General features: G+C 31.1%; 1 protein-coding gene across 2 annotated transcripts; it reads right to left on the reverse strand.

Annotated features, from left to right (window-relative positions):
* Positions 1-6,895: 6,895 nt before the first annotated feature.
* Positions 6,896-14,755, reverse strand: LOC130797271 (uncharacterized). Of its 2 annotated transcripts, XM_057659820.1 has the most exons (2): positions 12,817-14,755; positions 6,896-12,719 (listed from the first exon to the last, which is right to left on the reverse strand). In XM_057659820.1, exons 1-2 carry the CDS (start codon positions 14,560-14,562, stop codon positions 12,687-12,689), a joined length of 1,779 nt encoding a protein of 592 aa, XP_057515803.1. In that variant the 5' UTR covers positions 14,563-14,755; the 3' UTR covers positions 6,896-12,686. The 2 variants fall into 2 exon arrangements, with proteins under 2 accessions (XP_057515803.1, XP_057515793.1); XM_057659810.1 differs by having other exon boundaries at positions 6,896-14,754.
* Between the last annotated feature and the right edge of the window lie 8,643 nt (positions 14,756-23,398).

A 23,398-nucleotide genomic window follows, 5' to 3' on the forward strand; every position in this document is an offset into this window, starting at 1 on the left:
AAATCACTTTCCTGATTATACAATAAAAGGTATTAGATTGGACAATGCTGGCGAATTCACATCTCAAACTTTTAATGATTATTGCATGTCAATTGGAATTAAAGTAGAACACCCTGTGCCACATGTTCACACACAAAATGGTCTTGCTGAATCTTTAATTAAGAGATTGCAATTAATTGCAAGACCACTGCTAATGAAATCAAACTTACCATCATTGGCCTGGGGTTATGCAATATTACATGCAGCATCATTGATTAGGCTAAGACCTACAGCTTATCACAAATATTCGCCAATGCAATTAGTTGCTGGTCATGAACCAAATATTTCACATTTGAAAATCTTTGGATGCGCTGTATATGTACCCATTGCTCCCCCTCAACGTACAAAAATGGGTCCACAAAGAAGAATGGGAATATATGTCGGTTTCGAATCTCCATCAATTATTCGATATCTTGAACCATTAACTGGTGATCAATTTCAAGCTAGATTTGCTGATTGCCACTTTAATGAGACAATATTCCCATCCTTAGGGGGAGAGAATGTGGACTTACAGAAAAGAAATATGGAACTTATTTGGAAAGCAACACATTTAGAATATTTAGACCCAAAAACAAAATCATGTGAACAAGAAGTACAACGAATTGTTCACCTTCAAAGTGTTGCTAACCAATTACCTGATGCATTCACAGATACTAAGAGAGTTACAAATTCCCATATACCAGCAGCAAATGCTCCAGCTCGAATAGAAATTCCTGATGAAAAGGTAAAAAGTGATGAAATTGTTGTGCAAAGAAAGCGTGGAAGGCCACTTGGTTCAAAAGATTTAAAACCAAGAAAATTGAGAAAACTAGAAGGTGCACAAAATAATATTCAAAATGAAAATGAAAATAAAGAAGAAAATAAAGGAGAAAATCAAGACATTTCCGATAATGAAAAGGATGAAAATTATGAAATCTCAATGAATTATATTTTCTCCAAGAAAAAATGGAACCGAAAAAGGATCATTCCAAATGAATCCTTTGCTTATTCCGTAGCTATTGAAATAATAAATGATGAAAATAATCTTGAGCCAATATCGATAAATGAATGCAGAAAAAGATCTGATTGGCCAAGATGGAAAGAAGCAATTGAGGCATAATTAAAATCATTAGAAAAAAGGGAAGTTTTTGGGCAAATTTTACAAACTCCAAACGGCATAAAACCCGTAGGCTTCAAATGGGTATTTGTAAGAAAAAGAAATGAGAAAAATGAAATTGTCAGATACAAGGCAAGACTTGTAGCTCAAGGTTTTTCTCAAATGCCAGGAGTTGATTATGAAGAAACCTATTCCCCAGTAGTTGATGCAACCACACTTAGATTTTTGGTAAGTTTAACAGTTTCTCAATCCCTACACATGAGATTGATGGATGTCGTAACTGCATATTTATATGGGTCACTCGACACAGACATCTATATGAAGGTCCCTGAAGGGCTAAACTTACCAATAAAAAATGTACCCAGAGAAATGTTTTCTATAAAATTAAAGAAATCATTGTATGGGTTAAAGCAATCTGGGCGAATGTGGTATAATCGTTTGAGTGAATATCTTATGAAAGCAGGATTTAAAAACGACCAAATTAGCCCATGTGTATTCATCAAACGATCTCAAGTAGGTTTCGTAATAATTGCTGTGTATGTAGATGACTTAAATTTGATTGAAACCGCAAGAGAAATTGAGATAACAGCTAAATATTTGATGAGAGAATTTGAGATGAAGGATTTGGGAAAAACTAAATTTTGTCTTGGTCTAAAAATTGAACATTTGAAAAGTGGAATATTTGTCCATCAGAGCAATTATACTGAGAAAGTTTTGAAACGATTTTACATGGACAAGGCTCATCCACTAAGTTCTCCAATGGTGATACGATCACTAAATATAAAAGATGACCCATTCCGTCCACAAGAAGAAGACGAAGAAATTTTAGGCCCGGAAGTGCCATACTTGAGTGACATTGGTGCTTTAATGTACTTAGCAAATAATACAAGACCTGATATAGCATTTTCTGTAAATTTATTAGCTAGGTATAGTAATGCACCAACAGAAAGACATTGGAATGGGATAAAACATCTGTTTCGATACCTAAAGGGAACTGTAGACCTTGGATTATTTTTCAGGTCAGGAAATGATACCATACTCACTGGGTATGCTGATGCAGGGTATCTATCTGATCCACATACGGCCAAGTCACAAACTGGATATGTATTTACATATGCAGGAACCGCAATATCTTGGAAATCAACAAAACAAACTCTAACGGCTACATCCTCAAATCATGCAGAACTGATAGCTTTATATGAAGCCAGCCGAGAGTGTGTATGGTTGAGATCCATGATCGGCCAACTCCAAAAGGATTGTGGTTTAAACGATACAACTAGGGCACCAACTACAGTGTATGAAGATAATGATGCATGTATCAACCAAGTCAGAGAAGGATACATCAAGGGAGACAGAACAAAACATTTGTCACCAAAATTATTCTTCGCACATGACTAACAGAGAGATAAAAAGATGAAAGTCCAAGAAATTCAATCCTGTGAAAACCCTGCTGATTTATTCACAAAGTCACTCCCGTCAAAGCAATTTGAATATTTAGTACGCAAGATTGGGATGTGCCGATTTCGAGACATATGTTAAACTTCAGGGGGAGAAATATGTTCACTGTACTCTTTTTTCCTTTGATCAGTTTTTTTTCCCAATAGGGTTTTTCCTGATAAAGGTTTTTAATGAGACAGTTTTAGGATTATGAATGTCATAATAAAATTTCATACATATGTAATGCATTCAAGGGGAGTGTTGAGATTGACAATACAAGTGAATGCATTGTCATTCACAAATAGTGCTACACTTGTCTCCTTCACCCATCCTTTTCTATATATACACCTACATGGTATTGTAATATATGCACATGAGAAGTAGTAGAAAGATCAAACCGATATAAATTTATCTCTTATACTAATATTTCTCCTTATATTCTCCCTACCTCTTAACAACTTAAATATTATTAAAACTTTATAATAATAGTGTGAAAATGTTAGACACGAGTGATAATAACGAGGGGTTGAAAAAAACTTCAACTTTACAAATCTCGAAATTCAGTATAGTATTTAATTAGAAAAATTATCAGAAATGATATTATCTTTTGTTTATTTTTCTATAATAATACTAATTTTTAATTAATCATAAATAATATGAGTATTAATTTAGGGGCGTGTTTTCTTATAATATTCCTAAAATGTCAAAAATCAAATTATAGTACATCATAATTCATATGATAACAAAATTGATAAATTAGCTAATAAATTAAAGTTGATATCATTTTAGAAAAAAAAACCCTCATAAGTTGATTTTATTTATTGTTAATCTAAAATTGATATTATCGTAAGAAAATCAATAAGAGATTGTATTATTCACGATAATTTTCCTTTTTAATAAATTAATTAGATTTGCTTATTTTTCATTTTTATACATCTTAATTATTTGGTTTATGTACTATTATACTTCATTTTATATTCTCATTCTTATTCTTAAATATTTCGATATTTAAATTATTTTATTCAATTTCTTAATCTTCCATGATTGAGAAATAGGGCAAATCATAGAGGACCACGGTAAAGAGTCAAACAAAAATCCAAAAAGCTGACAAGAATTGATGCTACTTTGAATGCAAAATGTCAAACACTAATTGTAATTTGGGGACCTTTGCGAGGGAGGCTCAGCCTCAGCCCGCTGCCCACTTTTATGACTTCAATTTCATCTAAGATTAGGCTTCCCAAATCCCAACACACAATCCATTAAAATTGATCCGATTAATTAAACATTCGGTAGCCACTATGATTTGGTTTGATTCAATTCAAGTTGACTCAAATACAAAAATGAATATAAAAACATTTACATATACTCAACTCATATTCACTCATAATTATAGTCCAAGCAAAGTCGAATCCAAAGATGAAAATTGCGGACAGATTATCCTCACACCCGCTAAAGAAATGGCAAAGAGAAATATGTACGGTCAAATAAATCCACAAATAAAAATGGAATAAGACATGTCCTATTTTTTAAAAAATATTAGCATTGTTTCTTATTATTACATAACTATTTATATAATTGCATATTTCTTCATGGTTAGATAAATTGACTATTGGTTTTTTATAGGTTTATTATTTGTCTTTTTTATTGGTTATACAACTAAAAAAATAATTCATAAATAGCTTTTGAGTTAAAATCAAAAAATCACTCAACGTAGCATATTTCATTGACTTCATGATTTTTACCTACTTTTCCTACATTAAGTAGTCAATCACAACAAATAATGTTATCAAACATCTCATTATTAGTTTAAACGACTAGCGTATCCATAAATACTTGCAGGTGATCAAACATTCAAACCAGCTAACAGTTTCAAACAATAGCTCCAAGTCTTCAAATAAAAACCATTTGTGATAGATTTGTTATTGGACTTGCACGTAATAAAACCCACAAATAAGTAAATTGAATGCACATAAATCTTATTAAAATCAATAAGTGATAAGAAAAATATATTTTAAAATAGTTGTAACCGAAGTTTGTTTTACTCTGAGCATCATTTCCTTTTCACAAGTTTTGGATTGTATCTTTCTAAATTTACTATCAAAAATAATAATTTTTTTTCAAATATATCGCATTAGTACTAATTTCAAAGAGACAGAAGAATAAATTGTCGAAGACATCTTCACACTTGACATCATTCGAGATCTTTTCGAATAAGAGTAATCGTGAGTTTTAAGTGATATATACTCATTTTACGTGAAAATAGACTTATCACTTTGGCTTAATATTATTTATATATTTTCTTTCTTTTAATTTCTTCATTTATTATTAAATGCTTATATTTTAAACAATATACTTTCTGTTTGATAGCAATACAATAACAGTAGGTTTTAGACAGTTGAAGTTGCAGTGTGTTTGAAGAAGTAAAACATAAATAGTGACAACAAAATTAATTAACATAGCGACGTTTGAGTAGTACAAATATCAACCTTATTCTATCATTAAATATCATTTGCACCATTTCTTGTGCAACTCTCCAACTCACAACTCAGAAGCCTGCATTTTTATCCATGTTTAGTAATAGAGTGATATGGAATTTATGTCTTTCTATTACATAGAATCCACTTGTAAGGTACCACTTTTTTTACTTGCTTGCACATAATTCAATGTCTATAATAATATTAAATATTTTTATTTTCATTAAATAAAAAATTATAAAAACTACATAATAAAAAACTACATTTTAAAACGAATAAAACAAGATCCCATATGAATATATTATTTCTTATGCATAAGTCGGAATTATCAAAATAAAATCGAAGATGAACAATACTACTAATAAAATGTAGCAAGTATTATGAAACAGAGAAAGTATGTATATATAAAGCTAAGGTAATGACTTTAATGTAACATAAAAAAATGGTAAAAAAACTTATATTTTTTTGTAAACAAGTACTCATTATGGCTAATTTTAACCACGAACAAGGAAGAATATAATTTTTTTTCGTTTTTTGGACTTATCCTTCTAATTTGTCTCTGTCTCCTAATTTTTCTTCTAATATACTCCTTTCAATTCATTGAAAAAGAAATATTTATTTTTTAACATTATTTACTTCTTATTCCTAATTTATATTTTATTTTTAAACTATAAATTAAAATATGATAAGTAAAATCTTGTTTGATTCATCTCAATGCAAAGATTATTAATATCTATTTTTTATAATATTTTGTTATGTATAATAAGAGATATTAAACATTAAATAAGTGCATTAGATAGCGTAAAAAAACAAATGTACAATTTTTAGTAAATTGGAGGGAGTAACTTGGAGATTAATTAAAACAACTAATACTTCCCAATTTCCTATATAATATTCCATTTTCACAACCATCTAATTCATATAAAAATCTAACGAGTCGCAGAGATTGATTTTAACTTGAAAATTACATTGCATAATAATGAAGTTATACTACAAATTCTAGAAAAAAAGGTAAAAGGTAGCAATGAAAGTCGCATCATATCACGCAAAGTCGCAAACTGGCAAATAATCAAAGAATAAAAAAAAAACAACTGAATAATCAAACATAAAATCAAAAAAGAGTTGATTTCAACAATGATGCTAATATAATTGCATGTATCAAAACCAAAAGATATAAAGTATATAACAACTTCCAACTACAAAATAGAGAGAAATCAGGGGAGGAACAAGTCAAAAAACCAAAAATATTTTCTATTGCCAGCCACAATGAACAAAATTTTCTGTTGTTCGTTGTACTAACACCTAACAAAACCAAACCTCAAGTTCAGACACAAAGTCGCTTAATTTGAGAATTTCTTTGGTCTCAATTTTATTTTGGAATTTTTTCACATCAAAAAGAGTTTACTTTTTTCAAATTTTCCGGAACAGGCATTAGAAGGAGAGTTGGGGGCGGCGGTGAGAATTAAAACCATGACCTTATTCTAGAAAAGTAGTACAAACCCCAACCGAGAAAATACATACTTCTTAACCTAAAGTAGAATTTAAATCTCAGCTTAACGTACAAAAACCCTACCCACCTCAGGAGGATTACAGCCTTAAGCTCGGTTAACGCTGAAGTCTCAGTTAGAGTGACAATAAGCAACAAATAAACAAAGTAAAGATGTTCACAACTGAAGTCACGTCTCAACACCAACCATTTCAAGTCTAACACTGGATCGACTAAAATCCATCCAAAAAGTTTTACAGGTCAGGTGAGCATCTGATAAATTTTCCTATTGGGGGTAGGGGGGGAGCCTTGGATCATTCTTAATCATAACAGAGAATGTACTGTCAAATGCAACCTAAGCAATTCTCAATAAACCCAGCTGAATCACTTTATCATAGTCGAGTCTCAAGCAAGATTGTCATGTAAATAAGTTTTTACATTTCTTAATAAACCAACTTTGCATCACCCCAATGTCATTGAGTGAAAGGATTAGAAAGGTCGTATGTATACAACCTTACCCTTGTTAGCATTAAAAAAGAGATTGTTTTCAATTGACTTTTAGTAGTGACTATCATGTGCAACTTTACATAAGTGCACATTTCTGATATACCAGAATCGTAAGATTAAAGAGATAGAGAAGTAACAAAACAAGGACATGATCAGGTCCACACCTTTCACTGTGTTGTTGTCTATACCTGGAGTTACGGCATCAGTAGACATATTGCTTCCAGGTTGAAGGAAGCTGAAACTTGCGAATTACGAAACCAACTTCCAAATGTGAGCCACAGAGAATTTATATCTTCAATCTTCATCTAAAGAACTCCAAAAATCTCAATCACAAGCATCACTAACCTCGGTGGTGACACGAAAAGAAGAGGCACAATTTCAGCAATCAACTAGGAAGATCATTCACGCATTTCTTGATTCAGATTATGGCACAATTTTGATTTCAGGATCTGAATATTATTGCAGTAAATCATTCTAGATCCACGATAGAAATTTCTGCATTTCAATTCAGATCCCTCTCCAGTAGGACATTACTGGATCAACTTTCAGATCTTCAAGCAACGAAATGAAAAATACTGAATGTAATTTACAGGCAGAATGATTGAAGCTTCACCAATATGGGCACACAACATCTTCCAGACTTTCCTTGAGGGGATGCAAAGAACCAATTGCTAGTCAACAACCATAATAAAGTTAGCTTCACCAAGATGCTTCATTACACACAATAAAATCCACGTCTACAATGAAGGCAGATAGGAAGCAGAAGAACCGTCAGACGAGCCTATGAACTGATGAAAATGCATGCTGCAGCTTCACTAACACAGGAAAAACTGTAGACACATGAATTGGATCAGTGTTGACGAACTAATGAGTGTGGCTCAGCACAAAACTAAAAATTCATGTCAAAATTGCAGATGGATGCATCAATCATTCCAAATGCATCAAAAATACAAGCACATCAATTTCAAGTGATATAGGAATTATCAACTTCTTCTCGTTTATACTAACAAAAGTTCCAAAACCAAGTAATAAAAAGTACAACTCATCTAAACCTTAAGTATAAACAAAATCATTGGCGCACAAAAATTAGAAAAATACAAAAATATTTACAAGTTCAAATTTCCATCAGCAGAAGTTACATCACACGCTGCATAGAAATCGCATATCTGAAATATTTTGAACTTAAACGGAAATCGCAGAAGTTACAAAAAATATAACGTCAAAAATCAAGCCCCTCTTAGCTAAAAGTAGAATAACTTCTATTTAGAACTCAAACGGAAATTGTTCTGTTTCGAAGTTCTCTTCCAGATGAACATTTTCCAAATAAAAGACAATCAACCTTGATCGTCAATTCGCCAAGGTACCTGCCGTCAGCTCTTATCTTTCTTTTTCAAAACCTTTGAAATACTGATGAGTCATATCTGGTGGGACCTCAATTCTTGATAATCTGATGCTGTTACACAATCAGCCTAAGGCCATTTGCAACAAAACTTAATCATATATAACCCCAGGCCCCAAGAATCCTCAATGCTGAAGTTTGGATACCCAACTCCAAGTAGGAATCCTGTCTGTATTGAAGGTCAAAGATATACCACTGGAGAAGTTAATAAAATTCATCATCCAGGAAACTAGTGTGTGGTAAGTGTCAACTTGCTAGAGGAAGCCAAACTCAATCTTCAAGTGAAACACATTACTTTTACCTATCATCAATATACAAAAACGCAGGATATGGAATTGAGCTGATTGGAAGGATTCGAAAAAGTTCCTTTCAAGGCTTCTATAAACTACAGAATAAGTTTCACAAGGTCAATGAGATGGCAATCAGTCAATCATAATTTCCATAATAACATTGTCAACCATGAAATTTCTAATTTATTGCATCCATTCTTTTGTTCATACCTCCATATATATTATTAGCCTTTTGAGCAACCTAAGTAATTTTTAACCGTTCTACATAGAATGTCCATAGTTATTCATTTTTCCGTCCTCCGACAGGTTTGCTATAGAAAAATAAAATCCTTAACCATTCTACTTCACTATTCCTTGTTCGTATCTATATAAAATAGGATCATGTACCCTCTTATGTCTTATCATCGTTCCCGCTCTAAAGCTCCCTGAGTTTATTTTTCCCTGGTTGGTAGTTACTACTCAATTTTTACAAAGTTTGTGGCTACTTTGGAGCATTGGAGCCTCCTCAGATTGCACACAGAAATCACCAAACCACTCCGATGAATTTAGCCCAAGAATAACAGTCACAGAAGAATATGGCTCCACGCTTCTCAGCGTATTTTAATTTCACATATCTCCAATACCTATCAAATACCCTGAAAACAATGTAGAACTTTACAAAAAGATTATAGCAGAAAAACGTTTGAACGAGCATTGGAGCCTCCTCAGATTGCACACAGAAATCACCAAACCACTCTGATGAATTTAGCCTAAGAATAACAGTCACAGAAGAATATGGCTCCACGCTTCTCAGCGTATTTTAATTTCACATATCTCCAATACCTATCAAATACCCTGAAAACAATGTAGAACTTTACAAAAAGATTATAGCAGAAAAACGTTTGAACCAGTAGCCTTAAATACTGACATTTGATCTTTCTACAAGCTACCACAATTTGAAAACTAGGAATTTTAGTGCAACATGCAAACCATCCTTCTATTTAAGGAACGAACCCTAAACTTGTCTTCCCTACTCATGTCTACAAATTGATAATGAATTACAGGTGAATTATTATGAAGTCCAAGACAGAAATATAGAGCCAAAAGCACACAACTAAATGGTGGAGGGAAGAAGCACCAAACAAATTAATTATGTCCTATGTAAGTAAGTTACGCAGTAAACCTAGCTAAATAGTGATCTGTAACTCATACTCTCTAACAAGGCACAGTACATGGATAATCACAAGGCAATTCAAGCCCGTATTTTTGAAGAATTTTCCTTTTAATTTATATTAAAGTAGCAGTCTCTAACAACAAACAGGCAGCATCGTAAACATGAATCCGCCATTCATAATCAAAATGTCAAAGCTCGGTACCCATACTGGAGAGGCTTACAGTCAAAGAAAAGCTGTATCCAAGAGACCCAATAGTAGTACACACACAGCAGACATCCAACATTTTCAATTTAAATACAAAACGAGGGAAGAGACAAGAGAAAGACACATTATAACTCCTCTAACGTTGTTTGAGCAGCTTTCTATCAGCATAATAAAGATAAATATTGACCAAAAAAAAGAACAGCATCAACCATTCCTCCAAAAGAATTTCTCAAAGAGAAATGATTTCAGGCATATATCATAACAAAAAGCCACATGAAACAATCAGACCATAATAGAGATTATGTAATGATATAATTTTTATAGTTGACATAAATTTTATAATTTTACGTCACAAAACAAAAAAGGAATCTATAAAATCTAAACTATCCTTAAATGTTCCTAATTTTAATAACAATCACGGGGAAATTTTCCAACTCATCAAATCTTGTCATGATGGCAGCCCATGAAAAAAGAACACTGGACATATGGTGAATCACCACTACAACTGAAATGGCAGCCATGAACTCTTCTTTATCTGAACAGAAATGATGGGGCTAAATCAGCAAACCAGTAGCTGTATGTGCTCTTGTTTTTACTGTTCTATTGGGGAAACTAGTGTACATTTTACCTAAAAGAATAGCATTGACAAGCTAATAAGAAGCTCAGGCACTGCATGTCACAAATTGCAATGAGAAATATTCCTTCTAGCTCTCACTAACCTTTCTCAAGAAATAGCCTTAAAGTTTCCTGTTAAATCAGAAAACATCTAACCTTCGTGACACTCCACAACTCTACTCAAAAACCCAAAATACTGAAAAGTGCAAGGAAAACTGGAAAGTGCTACAGAAAAAACCTCCAAGTAAAGCACTGGAGCTAACACAGTCAAAGTATTACTCTAATCTCCAAAAAAACGATATGCAACCAGAAGTGGAACCAAAAAAGGTTTTGGGATGCTTCTGAAAAGAAACTACTTAATATTAGCTTCCCGGAATTTGTAAAATAATTGCTGCTTCCACAATGCCGCACTCTACATTTCAAGTCAATCACAATGCAAAAGAAGACAGTACAATTTCCAGGTTCTGAAATGGAATATACAGGGAGTAGGTATTGTATTAGATTTTATGAGAATCAACCTAAACGGTGTATAAACCTAACATCCAAGAAGTTTAGAAACCAGCAAGAACATAGAAGAAAGCTGGTGAAAACAAGTGGGGAAATAGTGGAATTTGATAGGCATAAAAATGAAGTAACTCCATATAACACCATTAGGTGACAATCCGAATTCCAAAGCCAGAGAGTTACCTCACATCAATGATTCACTCTCAAGGAAACAGGTAAGTACATATAGCAATCTTCTGATTATCATGCCTACATTCAATATGGGAGGATATGAACTGACTGCATAATAGTAGAAAGATGCAACAGCTATATAAACTGAGGTCTCTAAAAACATCATCGCAAAGTCATTTCAATTGCCGCCTTCCAGTTTCCCGGTTTTAAATTTTCAATACGCTTTTTACAGTATAACTCAATGATCAGCAGAAAGCCAAACTAAGCCATATCACATGTAAAAGAGCTCACAGAAAACAAAAGCAAATTGAAATTATAGCATATAGCATATAGCCTATAGGACAAAGTATCGTAGAGGATAACAAACACAGATTATTCCCAACACATAAAAGGAATTAAAAGCATTCTTATAAGCACCAAATATAGAAACAAACTTATCTTCAGTGCTATGCTTGCTGTCATAAATTCATAAACAGCATCCGGTTACCACTTGACACGGAGTCAAGTCCAGCTACCATCCTGACTCTAAAGTTCCCTTCTCAAATAGGAACGCAATCTCAAAACTCAGGAACAGACATCATCGATCTACCAAGTCTTTTACCAAGCAGTCCTGTAACAAGAATAGAAACCACAAGTTTCGCCAGCATTGGACGGAAAGGCAGATTATGTATTTTAGGCACGTGTGTCAACAACACAATTATTTCTGAGATTATTTTTCCATCATCAGTTTCATTTTACCCTAAATGCTTTGAAGTAAAGCAAGTAGGAAATCACAGGGAATCAGCACATCAGAAGTACAAAATGATAATTTATATAGTAGTCTAAAAGCTTTTTACCCTGCTAATGTCATAAATTTACCGGAATTAAGATTAGGATATTATTCATCACTGCAAGATAATCTACATAAGAAATTCCAACGACAAAGTAAAGAAGACCTGACGATCAAATCCCTGCAAATTACATTCCAGATACTGGCAGCCTGGAAAAAGCTTTAAGAAAATCCTGGCTATTCTACATACATGATGACTAGCTACCTGCATACAAAAACTGCAAAAAGAAACAATCAGGGCCATTGGGGGATGAAATATTAGCTTGGTTCTACTAAGATGGCTTAGCCTTTTCATCTCCATCAACATTTAGTATGGGCAATGTGCTTAGAAACTCATCTAGCCCTTCAAAAAAAGCGACCCCATCCTCCTCTCCATTCACTGCATTTACTCTAGGAGCATGCTCTTCTCCCTCATTGTTGAATTCCACATTTAAATCCAACCTTCCCACATCCTTCACACTTCTCCTAGCAAGCTTCCTCTTCAGGGTAGCTGGAATGGACTTGCTTGCATCTCCTGCAGCCAAACCAACAACAACTTGTGCATCAGATCCATCATCCAAATGCTCACCACCAACAGACACTCCACCCCCACTAGCTAATCTTGGTTTTACCTGATTCAAAACATCTACTTTCCGAGGCCTTCCTCTTTTTCTTCCCGTAATACTCGCCTTCTGTTTCTTCTTCTTGCCCTTTTCAATTTTATAACTTCTCCAATCACCATCAGATAAATCCAAATCACTTGGTTCAGAATACTCAAGTACATCATCATCATCAATATAGACCCTAGGAGTATTGGTCTTCTGACGATTCTTGGGTCCAACAAAAGCATTGCCACCACTATTATTAAACCACTTGAAACCACCACCTCCTTCCGCAACCGGGGAAGCAAACATCGGTGAAAACGGCGTCCAATTTGATGACCCATTGATAGTCCCATTTTGATTATGCTTTTTCCAAGCTGTCATTGAAAACCCTAATGGGAAAAAACCCCAACAACAAAACGAGTTTTCCTTATCCTTATTTCTCCCCTTCTCCTTCCCATCTCCACCTCCACTATCACCACCATTCTTATTACTAATTGGAGGTGGGTTCGGAATCTGTACAGCATAAAACCCTCTCCTACAATTCTGACACCTAAGAGTACAACCCTGATACATTTTCTCATACTCAAATATGTAAAAACAATAAGGACAAGCTGTCCAAAAACTTTCTATCTCTTCTACTACAGCGTCATCATTATCCTCTTCATCGTTACCCTCTTCATCATTAACATCAACATTAACACCAACCCCATTTATATCATCATTAGTATTAGTAGCAGTAACATCAATATTATTACTATCAGTACCAATACCAGGATGACCAACATTCGCCCCCATTGTCATTACAGCAGGCCGCTTAGGCGAAGCTGGTCTTGGTTGAGGCACTGGCGGTGGAGCCCGAGAAACAGGTCGAGGTGTAGTCTGTGTCGGTGATATTGCAGCTCCAATCTCATTAATAACCCCTTTATTCCTTTCCCCTGGTTTTGATGGCATCGGATCCCTCATCTGCCACTGCGCTGGAATTTGCTGTTGCTGTTGTTGTTGTTGCTGTTGCTGCTGCTGCTGCTGCGGTTGCTGTGGTTGTTGATTCGGCAACGGCATGAACTCTCTCTGGTTAATCTGCGGCTGCTGTTGTTGATTCGGCAACGGCATAAACTCTCTCTGGTTAATCTGCGGCTGCTGTTGTTGCTGCCACATCGGCTGTTGCTGCTGCTGCTGCTGTTGCTGGGGTTGTTGATGCGGCTGTTGTTGTTGTTGTTGTTGATGCATCGGCGGTTGCTGTTGAAAAAACTGAAAAGTATTCAACTGATTATTTCCACCACTAGCGGAACCAACAACACTATTAGAACCACTACCAGCCGCCACATCAACGGTTGTAGATGAAATCTGCTCATGCTGCAAATACAAAGCTAATTCATTATCAAACAACCATTTCTTAGTAGGATCCGACAGAACAGACCAAGCATCCATTACAAGTTGCAAAGCATAATCAGCAAACGGAAACCGATTTCTTTCCGGATTCAAACACAAAACAAGACGACGGTAATGGTCAGCAATCAAGTCAGGATCACGAACAAGTCTTGGAAGCTGAAGAACAGAGTACCAATCAGGTTGCTGATTAGATTTAACGCGCTTCTCACCAGCAAGAACAGTATCAACCACGGCAAGGATTTGGTCGGAAACAGCGTTATTAGGGTCAGCTTCACGCGCTCTGATAGCAAATGTTTTGCTACCTAAAAAGTCACGCGCCGTGAGTAACTTCGCCGCTATACCTAACCACCGCTCCGCCTCCGCTCTTTGGGTATGCGGATCCATTTTTGTCGTTTTCTGTCAACGCTCTTCTCTTTTTCTCTCTAAAAAAGCTTGACTTTATCTGTCTAAAAGTGTTTATTTTTCCTTTTTTAGATGGAAATTTAATTTTGTTGGGGGCGAGGATTGAGGAAAGAGAGAGGAAATGGGTTTAGGGATGAAATGGAATTATAGAGGTTTTAACTTTTCTTACTTGGTAGGATAGTTAGTGAAGATGGTAATTTTGTAATTTCAATTTTAATTAATAGTTTATTTAATTTGTACTCGTGCTACTAGTAACCTAGTAGAGTAGAGTAGTAGTAGTAGACTACTAATCCATAGTGGACCAGACTACTTTAAATTTATACAACTACTATTTACTTCTGCTTCCCGTTCACATATACTTTACTGCCTGCTTTTTTGTTTCATCATCAAAATTTTATTATATTTTTAAATATATATTAATGATAAAATATTTTTATATGTCATTTTATTAGATTTGTTTTATTGAAAAAAAATATTAGCATATAAGTATATACAATCTTTTTACGATGTTTGCTTAGAAATATTAAAACTTAAAATTTATTTTGAAATGCATGCAAAAAGTAATGTGGAAAAATAAAAAGGAACAAAAGAAAGTATTATCTTTTTATTTTTTTAATAGAAATTCATTTCATAAATGAAAACTTTACAAAAAGTTGGTAAGGAGTGGAGTTAACAAATTGAGCCATTGTTTATTTGGTTTCTTTGATTTTACTAGGTTATTTGGTAAATAGTTTTTTGTTTTATTTTTAGTTGATTTATTTTTTTTTATTCGTTGGTTAGGAAATGTTATAAAAGTGTTCATGAATGACATTTTAGTTGGTTTTTAGAAAATTGACTTTGTTAAGTCTTTTAATGACTTTTAGCATCTTGGTTTACTTTTTCATAGTCAATAGTTAAAATTTAATCTTATTATATATCTCACGAGATAACTATTTAACTCATTTAGCTTAAAAGACAATAAAAGCAATTAATATTTTTCTGTTGGTCAAATAACCAACATCCAACAGCCATTTGTCAAACAATTGCTACAAAACATCTAAAAGTTTTCATTTAAATTTGTGTTATGTATTAAATTTAGTAAGACAAATACGTTTGTATATACTTCCTACTGTCTTTAACTTAAATATTTTTTAGTACATATTGGGCTGACGATGGAGAAAGAGAAAGTAGCAAGAAACGACCCTAAGACTTTACCAGGAAGAAGAGAAATATTTTTACTAAGACAAAACCTAATTCTCAGTTTCATCATTTAGTTACTCTGTTTTTAATTTTTTCAATTAACATTTTGTATAGTTTTGGCATATATTTGACTATGTCTGAGTCTTAATATATAAGAGTGCGCATAAAAAAACAATACAAAATATATGTTAATACAAATCTAATAAGCTTCTATACAATATATTTCAACTCCTATATATCTGTTAGAAATCATATTTTTAATTTTTTTATCCTCTTGAGTGGTATGTTCTTACTTCTAAACAAGACAAACAAAATAATATGAAAATAGTCTAGTTTTTTTATGTAAAATTCAAAAAATTTGAAATGCGTTGAGTAGTGAAAAATTAAAAATTTAAAATAAATAAGACTAACAGAATAAATGAAATCAAAGTAAAAAGTTATGAATGCTATAAATTCGATGAGCATATATGGTACGAAAACTTTGTTGATATAGGTGTAATTATGGAGTAATAATTGACTTGAAATTTTATTTTTTTTGGTTTGCAATATTGACTTTAAATTATTGGAGTATAATAAATTTGGATAATATCTAGATTAATAGATAAAATAAAATGAAGGTAAATAATTAAATTGACAATGCATTTACTCTACTATTTATTGAATATTTGTTGTAATTATTAATAAATAATAATGTGTAATTTAATGTGCGTTTGAAGAAGATAAAAAAATACTTTCTCCGACCTCCATTATAAAGTTATGATTTATTTTCATTATGCATGTTTTTTTCATGCAAGTTTAATAGATGTTCTTATGTTAAAAAATATTAATCCCTTCGTTTTTTTTTATCTTCCACATTACTACAAGGGGTAGTTTTAAAAATTCTTTCACTTTAGAATACTTTCTATTTTTAGAAAGTTTTATCCCACTTTTACCTCTTAAAACCCCTCATTTTCTTTTAATGTACCACTTTTCTTTTATTTATAATTATTTTCTCTCTCATACTTTCAATACAATCATTACTTCACACTACTATTTAATTAAAATAATACTCACTACAATCTCATACTTTCAATACAATCATTAGTTCACACTACTATTTAATTAAAATAATACCCATTAAAATTCAAAGATTCTATCTTCCTTAATATGTGTGAAAAACTTAAAATGGAAAAAAAAAAAAAACGGAGGGAGTATATTTTTTTGGGTAATAAATAAAACATGTATTTAAGTCTATAGGATTATTAACAATTTTAAATTTCCCACAAACAATAGGAGATTGAAGATCAGAAATTAATATTTTTGTAGATTTTGAGAATTGAGCCAATGAAGTTAAAAGGAAAAGCTACCTACAAACACTATGACACCCTTAGATAATGATTTTCTTTAAATATAACTTAAATTCTTAATTAGTTAATTTAATAAAAAGTTTTACTCTTATTTTTTATGTTAAACATTTATCTATTAATTCTAAGTATTTGTTTTTAGTTAAACTTTCGTAGGCTCTTAGTCTCACCATTAATTATAAAAAATTATTTTTTTGTCTGTAAAAAAAAAATTAATTAAAGTAATTAATTTTAATTAGGTACATTATCCTAATTTGAATTCTATGGACCAAAATATGGAAATTAGGATCATTATCTATCTATTAATTGATATTTATATTGTATAAATCGAATTTTATTTTAGTTAAAGTAAATACTATTTTTTCTATGTAATATCTAGGCTTTATTATTATGCATTTAGATTAAAGACATTGTTGCGAATCTAGCCTCTTTTTTCTGGACCTACTCAATAACAAAGAAATAATTATAATATCCTGTTTAATCAATTGGTTATGCATTTAGATTGACAATAAAGACATTAGACATTATTGATTGAAACTTTAGTTAAGGTACTATTGTTTTAAATTTAATCAAGTTATATCATTTTATTATTATTGTAAGAATTTCTACATGATAACATTTAACTTTCATTTAGTGGTAGCATTTTTGTAAGATTTTTTCACGTGGTAGCATATAATTTATGCCTTATTTAACTGCCATAGCATTTTTCATTAAATTAAATTTTTGTTAATTTCTGTTTAATTCACCATTTTGACGTTTCCACCATATTAAGTGTTGGTTGTTGTCTTTATAATTTTGCTCTAAACCATTTTTATGCTCTCAAATGTTTAATTCACCATTTTAACGTTTATTTCACTGTTTAATTTATCAACGCTCTCAAATGTTTAGGGCAAATTATAAAGACAAGAACCAACACTTAATAAGTGTAGAAATGTCAAAATGGTGAATTAAACGGAAATTGGCAAGAATTTAATGGAATATATATATATATATATATATATATATATATATATATATATATATATATATATATATATATATATATATATATATATATATATATATATATATATATATATATATATATATATATATATATATATATATATATATATATATATATATATATATATATATATATATATATAGTTTAAATACAAGGATCATCATCATCACCATAACTTTACCTAGTATCTAATTCATAGAAACTATTATCGGGATCTATGGAAGGAAGAAAGACGGTAATTTATACTCATAAGAAGGATGCAGCCAAATAATTAAAATAAAATGACAAGAAAGTTTAAATACAAGGATAAAGGTAAGGACTCTCCCGGTATCCCGCACAAACCCGAGTCATGGTGGAGGGGTTTTTGTTTTTCTTAAAAGATGCAGACAAATCATACACGTTCCTCCAAGGAGAGAGTAAAGAGAGATGCGTGCAGTCAAGAACCCCCAAATGAGATGAATAAATTAAAAATAAAAATGATTCAAATAGAAGAGAATAGCAAATATCAATATACTCCTTACTATTCACTCAATGTGTCTCTCATTTAACTTTTTATAATTTTTAGGTGGTCAAATAAGACTATATATTAAAGAAAAAAAATATAGTATTTTTAAATATTAATCGGGCTAAAGTGAGGTTAGTAGCACTATGTGTAAAGGTTAAATTTGATAAAAATAATTGATAAAATTAACATAGACTAATATTAAAAAATTTGACCTGAATTGATAAAGCAACTAGATTGGTTCTTAGATTCTACTCCCTCTATGCCAAGAAATTTGACCAAATTTTCTATTCAGTCTTATTAAAGTTGCACGTGATAATTCTCAGGTTTTAAATTTTTCACGTGGTAATCAAAACGTTTAAAAAATTCACGCGGTAACGCTGAGGTTTATCAAATTGTTCCACCGTGATCTTCTTCCACATAAAACATTAGCAAATGTTAATTTCGAAGCTTTAAAGTTGTACGCTTATTTATGCGACTCACCATTTCAAATTTCATGAATTTCAACTTTTTTCCCCATAACATAAAACCCTAGCTCACCATTTCAAGTACTATATTTGAATTTGGGAAAAATGTGATTTAGATGAAAGATGGTGAAGGTAGAGTTTATGTTTTTAGGGAAAAATGTTAAAATTGATAGAACTAGAAATGGTGAGTCGCATAAATAAGCATATAGCAGCCTTAAAGTTTCGAAATTAACGTCTGTTAACGTTTTATGCGCAAAAAGTTATGGATGAACAATTTGGTAAGCCTCAAGGTTACCGCGTAGATTTTTTAAAAGTTTTGATACTACATGAAAAACCAAAACTTTAATATTACCACGTGAAATTTTCCAATTATGTTTTATCTTTAATCATCTATACATACATATACTTTATCTTTTATCACATTTATATATTTCTCTCATTTATTTATAAAAAAACTACTTTAATTTTTTCACCAACTCTTCATATATAACAAACTTAATTTAACAAATAAACACTATTCTCTTCGTCCCATTTAATTTGCATCATTTATCATTTTAGTCTGTCCCACTTAATTTGCATTATTTACCATTTTAGCCCGTTCCAATTAATTTGCATTATTTTTAAATTTGGACAATGATCTATCACTTTCTTTTAATTTCATCCATTCATTTTAATTCTCTTTTAAATCCATCCACATAATTTATTTCCTTTCTTTATTTATTATCATTATCCACCTTTTTTCTTAAAGAATATTCACTCTCTCTTTCTTTCAATCTTACTTCCTCCGTTCCGTTTTAATCGCAAGTTCGCAACATTTGCATGGGCACGGGGATTATGAAAAGTGATTGATCTACACTGTAGCTGATTGTTTACTTTATAGCATTTTATTATTGTTAATTGAAAAAGAAAAAGGAAAAATAGGTTGTTAGGTTACTTTATAGAGTATAGTATAGTATTTTATTATAAAGTATAGAGTATAGAGTAGGATAAAAATAGGGGTAGGTAGAACTTTAAATAATTGTTTTATTACTAAAAGGAAAATATAGTAAATAATATAAAATTGCCAAAAATAAAAAATACCCAATCCTTAAAGTTCGCCACCCCCCTCTAAAATTACGTATTTGCCCCTATAGTTTAAAAAATTACAAAAATGCCACTCCTTATAAATTTCTTATTTATAATAATAATAATAATAATAATAATAATAATAATAATAATAATAATAATAATAATAATAACAACAATAATAAAATTAAATAATAATAATAAATAAAATTAATAATAATAATAACAGTAATAATAATAATAATAACAATAACAATAATAATAATAATAATAATAAAACAACAATAATAAAATTAAATAATAATAATTATTATTCAAAAAAAAAAAAAAAAAGTTGAGTCGCCCAAAATTGGGCGACTCAATTTTTATTTTTATTTTTTTCTTTTTGGAAAATAATAATAATAGTAATAATAATAATAATAATAATAATAATAATAATAATATTAATAATAATAATAATAATTTATAGATTAATGTGGTCTATTAGCTCAGTTGGTTAAAGTGTTGTACTAATAATTATTAATTTTTTATTATAAATATGATAAAAAATTAATAATTATTAAATAATGACTTATGCAGGTCTCGAACCTGTAACCTTCACGTTATTAGTACAACGCTCTAACCAACTGAGCTAATAGACCACATTAATCTATAAATTATTATTATTAGTAATATTATTATTATTATTATTATTATTATTATTATTATTATTATTATTATTATTATTATTATTTTCCAAAAAGAAAAAAAAAATAAAAATTGAGTCGCCTAAAATTGGGCGACTGGACCATGGTTCAGTCGCCCTATTTTGGGCGACTCAACTTTTTTTTTTTGAATAATAATTATTATTATTTAATTTTATTATTGTTGTTTTTATTATTATTATTATTATTATTATTATTATTATAAATAAAAATTTTGAAATGAGTGGCAAAATTGTAATTTTCAAAAAATCAGGGGTAAATTCGTAATTTCATTTGGAGGGGTGACAAAAAAATGAAAAGGGTGGCGATGTTTAGGAACACCCTAAAAAATATAGCGAGAGTTATAGAACCGAAGTATAAAACAAAGGGAAATACAAGACATGAAGTGACTATAGTATTGAGTATTAAGAGCGAAGGCGTGACAACGTGGGGAAAACCCTGAAAAATGATGAAAAGTAGATTCAGCTTTATAGAAGTACTTATTTGTTAAAAACTTAAAATAATTAAAGGTGAGGGGAATTGGCAGTACAACTCTCTGAAGGGTCAACCCTGTCATCATTGTTTCGTTTTTGAGGTCATGGATAGAGGGGTTTAATGGGGCGGGTCGTTCTAACGGTTAAGGGTCGGATTAGGGTCATTAGTAGGTTAGGTTAATAACAGGCCCGGTCGTTAATGAGTCTTGTTGAAAAGGGCTGGGGTCGGGTTGGGTCGAATAATCCTGAGTATTAATTGCAAAAAAAATTTACTACATGTTTTATATTTTAAAACTGATATTATTTTATACATAAGTGAGTCGATTTAACTGGCCATAAAATATAATAAAAAAAACTATTATAAACTTTTAAAAAACGGATTAAAGTGGGTTGGATTTAAACGAGCTTTGACCCGTCTCGACCCGTTTAACATTTGACATGACTTCCCCAACTCGACCCATTTAAATTTTGACCCGATCTAACCCATTAAACACATCTAGTCATGGACTCTCTCATTAGCCGGTTAGCCCAAACCATTTGCCCATTAGTATCGTAAAAGGTACAATAAAAATTCTCAAATTGTTAGTATGTAAGTAATGATTATTCTAATTAATATAAGTTAAGATAATATAGATTTTTATTAAAAATGCCTTATCAAAGGATAGACTCTCACAAGACTAATTAATCTATATATATACTCCCTCCCTCCATTTAATCTAAATATACTATTTTAGTTTAGGAAAAATTAACATTAATAATTCAACCTTTCATCCCGTTGCGAATAATCTTATTTATTAATTATTTTTTTATAATCTAACCTTTGTCATATATTTGCCCACAAGGCCACAATATACTAAATTACTAATCATAGGTAATAATAGGATATATTGTCAGCAAATTAAAACAAATATTAGATTATTAAAAAATAATTTAAAGGTGAAATTATTCACAACGGATAAGCAAAAAATTAAATTATTAAGATCAATTTAAATTTGCTTATCACTAATTTTGCGAACAACCCTAGCTATCATAATAATAATTAATTCAGTTTTAAAAAATAACAATTAATAACCCTCGAAATAATACTTTTTCGGGCTTTCACACATTTTTCTTAATCCTTATGTTCGCAATTCGGGGATTGGAGATAGACGAATAAACCTCTTCATAATTACTCCTCTATCCCTAAGAGAATACTATACATTCCATTTTAATAATTTGTTCGGTGACTTCACAATATTCTACTTTAGGATATGTTGTTATTATTTTTTTTGATTTTTATCGGTTAATTCTCTTTTACTTTAATCTTATCCATATAATTTAGTAAATTTTAGTAATTTTTTTGATACCTATGTTGATTGTAAATGGTGCAATCTCATGGGTGACGGAGGGAGCACAAAGGAGCTTAGCTACATTTACTACTTGATAGTTTATTCGTATGAGGTGTCAATTGATGGTTAGTTTAATTAATAATTAAGAATGCTTTTGATATGTAGTTGGTGAATAATAAATGCATGCAATATTTGTATCCCTACTATTGTTCTAGGTGGGTAATTTAACCGGACAGTAAACAAGGTTTTTCCCAGCATAAACTATTTCTAAACAAATTGCTTCTAACAACGGGTTTAAAATCAGTTGGTCAAATTAGCCAACATAATCAAGTATAGGTTGTTTGTCGAACAACTAGGGATGTGCACCGGTCCAAACCCGTATCGAATCGGCTAAAACCTGTTGGACCGGAAGACTGAATATTTGAATATGCTAAAACCGCAGACCAGACCGGTTCAGACCGGTTAGACCAAAAGTAATTTATGATACCATTAATAAATAAAAAAAATGGAAGATTTAAAAATAAGTTAGCAAATTAATTATTATAAATTAAAAATTCGAGTTAAAAAAATTATTTTGTTAGAAAAAAAAAATATAAAGCCCTTTAGATGAGTATATACATAAAAAATCATAAATATTATTCTTCAATAAAATTACTTTTATATATAACCTATCTAATCCAGTTCAACTCGAATTTTCTCGGGCTTAGATCCAACCGGACCGAAAATCCAAAATGAAATTGATTCAGTCAGA

The sequence above is a fragment of the Amaranthus tricolor genome, chromosome 1, assembly GCF_026212465.1.
Source record: "Amaranthus tricolor cultivar Red isolate AtriRed21 chromosome 1, ASM2621246v1, whole genome shotgun sequence".
In the NCBI taxonomy this organism is placed as follows: Eukaryota; Viridiplantae; Streptophyta; class Magnoliopsida; order Caryophyllales; family Amaranthaceae; genus Amaranthus; species Amaranthus tricolor.